The 12,524-nt window shown below is 37.0% G+C and overlaps 1 protein-coding gene across 1 annotated transcript; it reads right to left on the reverse strand.

The window, feature by feature from the left end:
- Window positions 1-11,661: 11,661 nt before the first annotated feature.
- Window positions 11,662-12,524, reverse strand: LOC137726596 (antimicrobial ginkbilobin-2-like protein). The gene has a single exon (XM_068465532.1). The coding sequence runs from the start codon at window positions 12,522-12,524 to the stop codon at window positions 11,796-11,798; it is 729 nt and encodes a 242-aa protein (XP_068321633.1). The 3' UTR covers window positions 11,662-11,795.

Below are 12,524 nucleotides of genomic sequence, written 5' to 3' on the forward strand. Positions count from 1 at the left end.
TTTGGAGACTCATTTGATGCTTGTTTGCATAATCTCACTTTAATCTTGAAAAGATGCATGGAAACTAACCTTGTTTTGAATTGGGAAAAATGTCATTTTATGGTTAAACAAGGTATAGTTTTGGGTCATATCATCTCTGAAAAAGGAATTGAAGTTGATAAGTCTAAAATAGATCTTGTACGTCACTTACCCTCTCCTACGTCGGTTAGAGAGGTTCGTTCTTTTCTTGGCCATGCAGGATTCTATCGACGATTTATCAAGGACTTTTCCAAGATTGCACAACCCCTATGCCGCCTACTCCAAAAGGATGTGTCTTTTGAGTTCAACGAGGCGTGTGAGAAGGCATTCAAGCATCTAAAGGACTTACTCACCACGGCACCCATCATAACTCCCCCGGATTGGTCCATTCCCTTTGAATTGATGTGTGATGCATCGGATTATGCACTTGGGGCTGTTTTGGGTCAAAGGAAAAATAAACAGCCACATGTTATTTATTATGCTTCACGCACTTTAAATGATGCTCAATTGAATTATTCTACAACCGAAAAAGAACTTTTGGCGGTTGTATTTGCTTTAGATAAGTTTAGATCATATCTTCTTGGTACTAAAGTAATTGTTTTCACTGACCATGCAGCCTTGAAGTATCTTCTCACCAAAAAGGAGGCTAAGCCAAGACTCATTCGTTGGATGCTCCTACTTCAAGAGTTCGATCTTGAAATCCGAGACAAGAAAGGGTGTGAAAACGTGGTGGCTGACCACCTAAGTAGAATGGTGCGTGAGGAAGAGTCCACCCCCATTTTAAAAACATTTCCGGATGAGCAACTTCTGTCCATTGAGGTAAGAACCCCTTGGTATGCCGATTTGGTCAATTTCTTGGTGTCTAAGAAAGTTCCTAGTACCCTAAACAAGTTCCAACGTGATAAACTTGTTCATGATGCACGTTTTTATGTTTGGGATGATCCATATTTATGGAAATTCTGCCCAGATCAGATTGTGCGTAGATGTGTGCCCGAATCTGAATTTAATTCCATTCTTACATTCTGCCATACTTATGCATGTGGGGGACATTTTGGCACCCAAAGGACAGCCCTAAAGGTGTTACAATCTGGATTTTATTGGCCTAATCTCTTTAAAGATGCTAAAATGTTTTGTGTAACATGCGATAAGTGTCAAAGAACAGGTAACATAGGGCCTAAGGACCAAATGCCGCAACAATCTCTCTCTTTTGTGGAAATTTTTGATGTTTGGGGTATTGATTTCATGGGCCCCTTCCCTCCATCTTTTGGTTTCACTTATATCTTGCTAGCTGTCGATTATGTTTCCAAATGGGTGGAAGCCAAAGCCACCCGTACTAACGATTCTAAGGTTGTTGCAGATTTTGTGAAATCTAATATTTTTGCTAGGTTTGGGATGCCACGAGTTTTAATTAGTGATGGGGGTTCTCACTTTCGTAACCGCACCATTGAAGCTTTACTCAAGAAGTACAACGTTACTCATAAGGTTTCCACACCTTATCACCCTCAAACCAATGGGCAAGCGGAGGTTTCAAATAGGGAGATCAAACAAGTCCTAGAGAAAACCGTGGGACCCTCAAGAAGAGATTGGAGTTTGCTCTTGGACGATGCATTGTGGGCCTATCGTACGGCTTACAAAACTCCCCTTGGCATGTCACCTTTTCGGCTTATATATGGTAAGCCATGTCATTTGCCCGTTGAGTTAGAGCACAAGGCACATTGGGCTGTGAAAACCTTCAATTTGGACATAGACGCTGCTGGAGTTCATAGGAAGCTCCAATTAGATGAACTTGAGGAGATTAGGAACGAGGCTTACGAGAATGCTCGCATCTACAAGGACAAGACGAAGGCTTATCATGATAAGATGCTTCGTACCAAAACGTTCTCCAAGGGGCAGAAAGTGTTGCTTTTTGATTCAAGACTTCGGTTATTCCCTGGTAAGTTACGTTCTAAATGGATTGGACCTCTTGTTGTTACTAATGTTTTTCCTCATGGTGCAGTCCAAGTCCAAAGCTTAAAAAGTGGCCACGAGTTCAAGGTGAACGGACATAGATTGAAGCCATACTATGAGAACTTTGTGGAGCATGTCGTGGAGGAGATCCCACTCCATGCCGTGGGCTCCAATGGAGCATGAACGTGTCTTCGTCCGGCTGCAAGACGTTAAAGAAAGCGCTACTTGGGAGGCAACCCATGCAATTCAACAAAGGAAGCTCAAGGAATCACTCCAATTCCAGATTTGCGTTCCTAAACCCTTCACTTTGTTGTTTATTTCGAATCTGCCTATTTAGTTGTTTTACTTGCTGTTTGTGTGTTTCTTTGTGTTTTGTGTGATTTTATGCTTGAAACATTGAGGACAATGTTTGATTTAAGTGTGGGGGGGTAACTAAGTGTTTTTGATGCAAATTCATGGGATTTTATCACCCTTTACTTATAGACTTGTTCCTTGCTGTTTTTAAGTGTTTTTAAGCAGTTTTGGGTGTTTTAGTGTGTTTTGAAGTAAAAATCCGAAAATCACATAAAAATTTGAAAAATTTGTTTTAAAAACCCAAAAAGAGTTGTTTTCAAAGTGTTTTTGTGTGTTTGTTTTTGTTTTAGGGTACCTTCCAACACAATGATGAGGATTCGGTTTGTAATTACATGGCTGTTAAAGAGAGTGATTAACATAGATGAAAGTTGATTTACTCTTTGTGTATGCTTGGTTGTGGTTATAACTTATGACTTCACATGCAATCATAAAGAAAAAAAATCAGTTTTTGTAACATGCTTGAAGGAAGGAACTCAAATTAACGCTACAACCTTGTGAGACTTGAGCCTAAACGTTTATTTGGAGAGTTAGAATCTGTGCATTTTTGTTTTCTAAGTCGTTGCATGATCTCATTATTCTTTGCTTGGTTACTACTTAGAGGCGTTTCATCATTTAGTTCCAAATGCTAGAACTCATGCCCATTTCATTCAAAGCATGTTATTGATTTGCATAACACAGATTCATGATGAAGTTGTGTAGTGACCACCACCTTAGCCATATTGCCGTGTATCCCATGTCATTTTATGTTTAAGTTAACCCACATTATCCTCACCTAGCCTAGATTAGGACCATCCACACCCTTGTTCTTAAAGCTTAGTAAAGCATGATTCAAATTGAATTTCTTTTGATTTATGTTGGCAGAAAACAATTGTGGGGGAAGTGTTCTTGTGTGAGAATTTGTGTGCCATAGGCACGGCATGAAAGAAAAGAAAAAGAAAAAAAAAAAAAAGAAGTGAAAAGTATGAAAAAGAGTTGAAAAGTTGTGAAAAAGAGTTCCAAAGTATTGTTTGTTGAAGTAAGGGTCCAAAACAATGAATTCGGCCCTAAGGAGTTGTCTAAGTCTTCCCCTTGTGTTTTAAAGTTAATTTCTGCAATCTAAATGAATTCTAAGTCTTAAGTACACTACTTTGCTTACTATTGCTTGAAGAACGCTTGTTCTCCTTATCTTTTCTTTGTTAACCACTACCCCAAGCCCCGTTACAACCCTTGACTTCATTCTTGAGTGTTATGTGTTTCGATTTGTGGAGTTTGAATTTGGTATGAGCATATGGTCTTTGGTTCTCGCATCTAAGTAGTAGCATTCCATTCATGAGATCATTTCTAAACATGCTTATTAACTCCATAAATTGCGTTCTTTGTTATACGTATATGTGAGCATTCGTTTTCATATTTACATCAATCTTCTCACATATAACTAGTATAGGGTGTGTAGTTAGAAAATCTGAGTGAAAATTGAGTGCATATCTTGTAAGGATTGAGCAAATTCTCTAAGGCATGTTACTACATTCAAAACATTCTTTTAATCGATTAATTGTGAACTAGTAAGTGGTGACTATGATTAAGTATGTTCTCAATTGTAAAGATGACTCAAATCTGTGGGGATGATGATTTTTAACATGTCATGTACCATTGGAAATCCCTGAGGTGAACGTTGGAAGGTTTAGGTTATGTTTTGTTTCTTTGTTTTGCTCGAGGACTAGCAAAAGCTAAGTGTGGGGGAATTTGATAGGAGCATATTTATGCACCTTAGTTAGCTAGTTCTTATGCATTTATGTTGTGTTTTCTTACTTAATTTAGTGTTTAAAGTCATTTTCGTGTGTTTATAGGTTCATTTGGCTAAGGATGCAAAAGGATGCCTTTCGGAGCCTTTTGGAGCAAATTAGAGATTGGAATGGATTGCATATGCTTAAAGCCAAGTAGATGGACGAAATTGAAGACCAAAGGAATGAAAATGAAGAACAAAGAGTTCACATTCATCACCAACACAACCATGCATCCACACATTCTTTCCCCATCATTGCCGTGCAAAACACCATCATTGCACCACAATCCCCTTTTGCCGTGCACTCCCATCCTTTACCATTGCAGTCACATGCACATTCCACTTCATCATTTCAGATTTCCACCATCAACAAAGAACCATTCATTAATCATTTACACTTTAATCATTCAACCACATTCACACATCACCCATTCACCTTTGTGCCATGCTTCTACCTTTGTTCAAGCCCTTCCACATAACCTGCCTTCATTCATTCAGAAAATGCATTCCTTGCCGTGGCTTACATGCACTTCCCACTACCTTTCATTTCAGCCAAATCACATGCATTCCCACATGCATTTCCACCCACATACACCCATAATCATTCAACACATGCATCCATAATCATTTCTCAAAACCGTGCATTTCATGTTCATTCCAACCTTTAATCCACATGCACTCCCTTTAAATAATCAACCCACATGCACCATTCAAACATAAACCCATTCACCACCAGAAAACAACCATGCCGTGGGTTCCCATTCCAGATTTCCAGCATTCCCTTTTATTTTCTGTCAAAGCACATGCATCTCCTATCACCATTTCAGCTTTCCACCTAATTCCTAGTCATCATGTCCCCCCCATTTCACCTATAAATAAGCATGCATTGCAGCCACAAAACACACACTCTTCCATTTCAGAAAACCATCTCTCATACACATTCATTCACGCCAGAAATTCCTCCCCTCTCTCTAGCACTACCATACTTCACCATTCTTCATATTTTCTGCCCAAAAACACTCCTTGCCTTCCCCTACATCCATCCCTACCCTAAACACATCATTCTACATCATCCATAACCACCAAAACTCACCAAAACCCCTTGTGCCGCAGCAACTAGAGGAGAAGAGGCCTAAACGTTCATACAATTCAAGATTGAGTTGTTGGAATTTTTAGGTGTACTTCGATTCTTGTTTTCAATATTTACTTTGTTATTACTCTCTAAGTTTGTTGTAATCATGAGTGGCTAAACCCCTAATTAGTTAGGGGAAAGTTTGAAGCCATGAACATGTTTGAAATATGAATTGATTTCTTCCAATTGTGATTTGTTAAGTTGTGATTGTAATTCAATTATCATGTTTATTAAAAACTTGTTTTTGTATGTTGATTAGGGATGCATACTTAGTCTTCATGCATAAACTCGATGCTAGTTTATAAACGAGTTTCACCTAATCGTCACAAGTTTATAAACATGAGTAGTGAAGGTTGCTAGTCACAACCGCGTTAATTGAATTCTTGGCAAAAGTATCATGCATTCATAGTTACAATTGCCTCGTCAACACTTATAATTTTCATAGAGCATAATGATCTCTCATTGTATCTCTTCTATGCATTCATGTTGAGAACCATTGGAGAATGATTTGAATTGTCGCATGCATCATCCAATTCAATAACATAAGGAAAATTTGAGAGTTAATTAGTGCATCACGGTTAACTTGGGGTGTTGAGCATCATAGTTAATGAAAAACAATTGGAGAATCGATTCATATTTATAAATGTATCATGTGTGGAGAATGGACCTCTAACTAATCCATCCATCATCTTATTTCTCAAATCTGTTTATACAACCTGCCTAGTTTATTAACTTGTTTTGTTAATTCAAATTTCGTCAAATCAAAACCCCCCTTTACTTTCTTGTTCCTTGGTGCTTAAAATCTGTTTAGTTTATGTTTTAAAGTGTTTTGATTCAATTTATTTCCCAAAATTCGTCCAAATTCACCAAAGTGCTCAAAACTGCCCAGAAAGTGATTTTAAGGCTGTTTTGAGTGTTTTGGGTGATGTTTGAGTCTTTTGGTTTGTTTTAATGTTTTAAAGTTTAGTTTTGCATTCTTTGAGTCTAGTATAGTGTTTCATATTGTTATTTTACGTTTTTGAGTCAATTTAGAGGTTTTAGCAAGCCCTCCTAATCCCCGGTCTAGAACGATCCCTACTTGCATCCTTACTACAATTTGACAACAAGAGGGTTAATTTGTGTGCGTATAAATCTCGCATCAGAATGCTTTTGGGTTCTTTCTATCCTTAGTTTTAGTACAATGTTTATTTTAATTTGGTTTTCAATTATGATGAACATGAGGAACTAATTTCTTTATAGTTGGAGGTGAATTCGATGCCATGATTATATGTTTAATTTGAATTGATTACATCCAGTTATTGTTTCTTGAGTCTTAAATGTGATTTGCTTATCTGAGTTATCAAAACTTGTTTATGTATGTTGATTGAGGGTTGACACTTAATTTGCATGCATGAATTTGATGCTAGAGTATAAGAGAGTTTCACCTAATCGTTATGAACTTATATTCAAAAGTAGTGGAAGTCACTAGTCATGATTGTGTTAAGTAAATCCTTGGTAGGAGTATCATGCTTTTCATAGTTATGAATGCATCGTCAATGCTTATGGCTTTCAAAGAACTTAATGACCTTTGATATGTCTTTCTATCATGCTTTTCATAGTTAGGGAACTTGATAAGGATAATTTGGTTGTGATGCGTATCCCCTTCAATTCAATGAGTTAAGGAAAATCTGAAAGTTAATTTGTGCTTTTCACGGTTAATTTGGGGCATTGTCATTCATAGTCTAAAGAAATAATAACTGGAAATTGGTTTGTATGCATATGTCATGTGTGGAGAAGGAGTCTCTAACTAGCCTTTCACCCTTTTTAATTCACCAAATTCGTTTTTATAAAGTGTTTTATGCAAAGTTTCTGTTTTAAGTTTTAAATTCGTCAAAAACAATCCCATTTCCATTAAGTCTTGTTATTTGAGTCAAAATCTGTTTTCTTTTAGTCTCTTGAGTCAAGTTAAGTCTTATTTTCGTCAAAATCACTTGTTAGGTCTAGAATTGAGTCTTTTTTATTGTTTACTGCTGTTTTGAGTGTTTTGAGTCAATTTTGAGTCTATAGAGTCTAATTTAGTGTTTTTAAGTCTTATTTGTGTTGATTAGTATCCCTAGTTAATCCCCGGTCTAGAACGATCCCTACTTACGTATATACTACAATTGTCAACATTAGAATTTAATTTGTGTGTTAAGTTAATTTTCACATCACTTATGAGACTCGTTCCTAAGAGAAAGCTTACACAAATGATTGAAAGACGCATTCAAGGTAGCACCAAGGAAAGAAAAACTAAATTAATGTCTAAAATATCACATTTTTATGCATTCTACTAGGTGATCATTGGACGTCATATATTTCAGTGGAGGACTAGGTCGCGTTGCACGCTGCAGAAAAGTATATGGCTATATATATGACTCTAGACAAAGTTGATTTTAATACTATTATTACTTTTTGTTTACTTTGACCTTTCTACTTGTTAAAACATATTCAGTAAATGGAAAACTAGATTTAGTCCTTAAAAATAATTACTTTTATATAAATACAATGAGTAAGATTAAAAACTAATTTTAGTGATTTGACTCGTGTCAAAATCATTTATAATGCACGTCATATTTAATTTCTTCAATGTAACTTTACTATGTTTTGTCTTCCTATATTATCCCTAAATATTGCTACTAAATGGTTTCTATTGCAGCTTATTTTATCTGACAAGGGAGAGAGAGAGGCGTGCCAGCAGAGAGAATTAGAGTGAGATATGTGTTTGTAGGGTTGTATAGAGGATGCTTTATTCCCTCTATGCAGTGCCTTTATTTATAGTAAAGGGGAGGGAAGAATCTTTCTCCTTTAAGAAATACGTGTCCTAATAGGGAAGAATAATTAGTATAAAATCTAATTTAGGATTTACACAATCACACTTTAATACAATGCTTATAACACTCCCCTTGAGTGTATATACTCAAGTAGATTCGGCATCATGTAGAGTTGAGAAAGTCGACTCGTCGACATTGGTTCTGGGAACACGCTAGTCTCAAACAAAAGAAGGAACCTGCATAAACTAAGTAACCCAATGGCTATGGTAAAACCCAAGTAGGGACAAAACCCATAGTCCAAGAAAAAGTGTGTAAGAAAATGCAAAGTCAAATGAAACATCTACGGGAAGTCATCAAGGATATGATCAACCCAAGGTGGGTGCCCCGTCAAAACCTCATTAGGTAACAAAAACCCAAAGGGAAAATTGCTCCTAATCATAGGGAAAAAGATGACAGTAAGATCAAACAAGTATACTTCAGGATACTCCCCCTGAGTTTGACATAATTTAAAAGAGAATTAACAACGTTACAAGAAAGTTTACACATACCTATTCGTTAAACAAGCTTCTGAAACGTCACCTTCGGTAGTGATTTGGTGAAGAGGTCCGCCAGGTTATCTTGTGAACGGATTTGCGTGACTTCAATCTTCTGATGCTCTTGCTGTTGATGTGAGAAGAAGAACTTCGGTCCAATGTGCTTGATGTTATCTCCTTTGATGTAACCCTTTTTGAGTTGTTCGATGCATGCTGCGTTATCTTCATAGATCGTCATGGGGACGTCAACGACAAGGTAAAGATCGCAAGAGCCTTGAATATGGCCCATAACTACTCTCAGCCATAACCATTCCCACGTAGCTTCTTGTAAGGCAAGTATTTCAGCATGGTTAGAAGAAGTGGCAACTAAGGTCTGTTTAGTTGACCTCCAAGATATTACCGTGCCTCCAACGGTAAAGACGTAACCCGTTTGAGAGGGCGCCTTGTGCGGGTCAGATAAGTAACCTGTATCGGCATAACCAACAAGGTGGGAACGACTCGAGAACCAGGGGGGTTGTGGCATCACTTGAGGATCCATAGGGATATAATAGGCCCAAATCCATAGTACCCTTAAGGTAATAGAAGATGTCTTTAACACTAATCTAGTGTTTGTATGTCGTGCATTACTATATCTTGCCAAAACATTAACAGTGAATGAGATGTCAGGTCTAGTGCATTGAGATAAGTACAATAAAACGCCTATCACACTTAGATAAGGAACTTCGCATACCAAAATCTTCTTCATCCTCCTCCGAATGGTTGGCAAGCGTTTCCTTGCCACACAGTTTGGAAACTTGATACCGGATAAGAACAAAGCACAATATACATAAACAGCAGCAAGGCCGGTCCCAAGAGTTGAATGGCTTCTGCTTTGATTAAAACAATTGCTTTTGCATAATACGTTAAGCATATAAAACGGACCAGGAGGAAGATGCTATTATAGTATTTTTCCAGTACATGACCATGAACCTAAAACCCATAATCACCCAAAAGAATTTTTGTCCGTATGGGGTTTAGGTTCTTTTCTTGGTCGCCAAGCAACATACTTTGAGGGATGGTGAAAAAGTCGAACAACAGATTTTGAATGAAGCAAAGTGATACGGAACCATGAATCATTTATTCATAAGGATACAATTATAATTACAATCCGATTAGCTCCAGATTTGGTTTTCAAAATGAATGGCCGTTCATCATGTGTCTGCATAAAAATCATCAAGGACAATCCGAACTATGAGCGGTATCCTACCTACATGCAAACCATCTTCCGAAAACATATTTCCGAAGGAGAATCTTCCTTGAATTCTTAATAGGGAACCAAAAGTAACCTTAAACTCCAGCTACTTTACAGTAGAGTTGAATGACAAAATTGATGGCTTAACTCTCACAGACACACCTGCAGGCGTTATAATATGAGCATTGTAGATAGAATTAACTGGACCTACATTTGTGACCGTTCTTGATACTGTTGTGCTCTGCTTCAGCTCATGAATGGTGATAGAAGGAAGATTAAGGTTATTAATGAAGTTGGTTCACTTTCGGCATGTGATCTTAGCCTTCCAGCTTAATTATTAAACAACACTAAAACACTAAAGCATTAATTCCATTTTAGACTTACAAATTTGGACTTGGCTGTCTCATTGGTCCAGTTTTTGTTCTTCAAGGCATAAGCAATCTCAAAAGTATCAATCTCATGAAACTGGGAACCTTCTGCCATTTATTAATTTATCTTCAAAAATAGTAATGATATACATAATAAGATCAAATACAATGCCAGAAATTAGATAGCCATAGAAATGGATCATGCTAGCAATCAGATTCTTAAATACCACAACCCTTATATTGAGTCAAAATCATTATCCCACAAACCAAAAACAGATATGCCAAATTTTAATTTGCTACAAACAACATAGCACTAAAACACTCATTACTTAACATGTGTATACTCCTCACTATGTAGACAAGTGGGCAGAACCAGCGTGACACTCATGGGTTTTTTGTGCTCGATTTATCTTGGTGGCTTGGCTCCAGCAGTTCAGGCAGTTGGCCTAATTTTTTTTTTTTTTGTTTTCAAATTCCTAATATCAATTCCCATAATTTGGCAATATTTTGAGTATAATGTATGCACAATTTATGTAAAATTTAAAATTTGTAAAATATAAAGTTGTTTCATGCATTATGGTGGAGGTTCACGCAGTCAAGGTTGAAAAAATATTAAGATAAACATCGTTATTTTGGAAGAAGCTGGATTACGTGATGGTATTGATGAACTGGTTTGTAGGAGTTACTCTTCCGGATTTCGAATTTCCATCTTCAAAGCTTGTATCACATTCAATACAAGAAAAATAAATTGAATCAATAAAAGTATATGAGTTTAATAAAACAAAAATTGAATCAAATAATAATAATTGAAATGTAATACTCTTATGATTGAAGATGAACAAATTCTCTGTAGCGCAGCATCAAGAGCATGTTGATAATGTGTTGTGGCCTACAATTAACTGAAGCAAAAAGAGGGTGCGGCATAGAGAGAAAGAGAGATGGAGAATTGGATTGAGGAATTTTGTGTGTTATTTCTCATTCCTTGTGCCTTTATTTATAGTAAACCAAGGAGCTTTCCTTGCCTTGCAATTAATACAATCCTAAAGGAAAAATTTATTCTAGTATCCTAAATATAATCTACTAATGATTTACACAATACATAGGTACTAAAAGTATATTCATTAACAGGTACTTAATTATTCTCCATAAGGTAAGTACTTATAAGGGAACAAGATTCAAGACTTATTCAAAACCGTAAATAAATCAATCGTAATTGTACAAGCAACCACATCTTTACATAGACAAGAAAACCTAGATATTAGGTTGTAGTCACCACTCCCCATCACCTTATCTTGTGATGAGTTGTGAATACCACCTTTTTTCCTTGAATTATGGCAGCTGATTGTGCCGAGAAGATTGAGCTGTGTTGTCCCGCATTCCATGCCTTCCCTCACTCAATTCCAATCTCATATATATGTCTTGTAATCTTGTAAAGATCTCATGATGAAATATAAATCAGCATATTCCCACTCAATACTAACTTCGAAAATAAATACAATCTCATAAAACTACTCAATACCATAATACTTTTCTTTTATAACACAAACATAATCCATATCCTTGGACAAATTTGTCAACAGAGACATTCAAATATCATCTGAACATCATTTATTAGCAAGCATAACAAGACGTCGATCACATTGTACAGCATAATTATACTCTTAAGTATTGACAATGGGATACAGTTCATATCGAACATTACAGCTCCCACCTACAACACGCCCACCTCGTTTTGCATCGCAACAGTTTGGGAGTTCGCTTATTGCACTATCAAGACACTTTTTACAATCAACCCCAGAGAGGTCCCTCGTGCATTGAGCAATGCCATAAAGGGTTGTGAATGTATCGAGTTGTACCTCACCAGTAGCATAAAGCTTTTGACTAGCTTCAGAAGCTTCATTAGATAACCCACTTAACAACTCTTTAACTTTCTCATTGAATACTTTCCCATTCTCTACTTCTTCGACGTTCCACATATAGAACCTGTTCCTGCTATCAATTTGCCCAAAAAAGCTCACATCTGAGTACTTTAAAAGGCAGTGATCGTACCAAATTATGGCTCCTTTACGATAAGGGCAGCGCTCGCGAAGCTCTTTGCTTGCGTCAACCACGCAAGTTTTGCAATCTTCGCTTGAGACATCACCACGGCAAAGGGCCAAGCCATTCACTTGGTTTTTAGCTTGGCCAGTTGAACCAAGGCCAAAGCCAGTAGGAGGAACTTTGGTGTATAAAAGATCGAACAATGAGTTCAAGTTGTCACCATATGGACTATCAGCAGTGTAGTTTTCTGGGCTGAAACAAAAATGGTAAAGTGGGGAGGCACCAATTGCAGAATGGTGTAAAAGGCAAAGCACTAAGAGACCCAGAGGGATTGATTTGAAGAAGAACAT

This window comes from Pyrus communis, chromosome 2 (genome assembly GCF_963583255.1).
Source record: "Pyrus communis chromosome 2, drPyrComm1.1, whole genome shotgun sequence".
NCBI lineage: Eukaryota > Viridiplantae > Streptophyta > Magnoliopsida > Rosales > Rosaceae > Pyrus > Pyrus communis.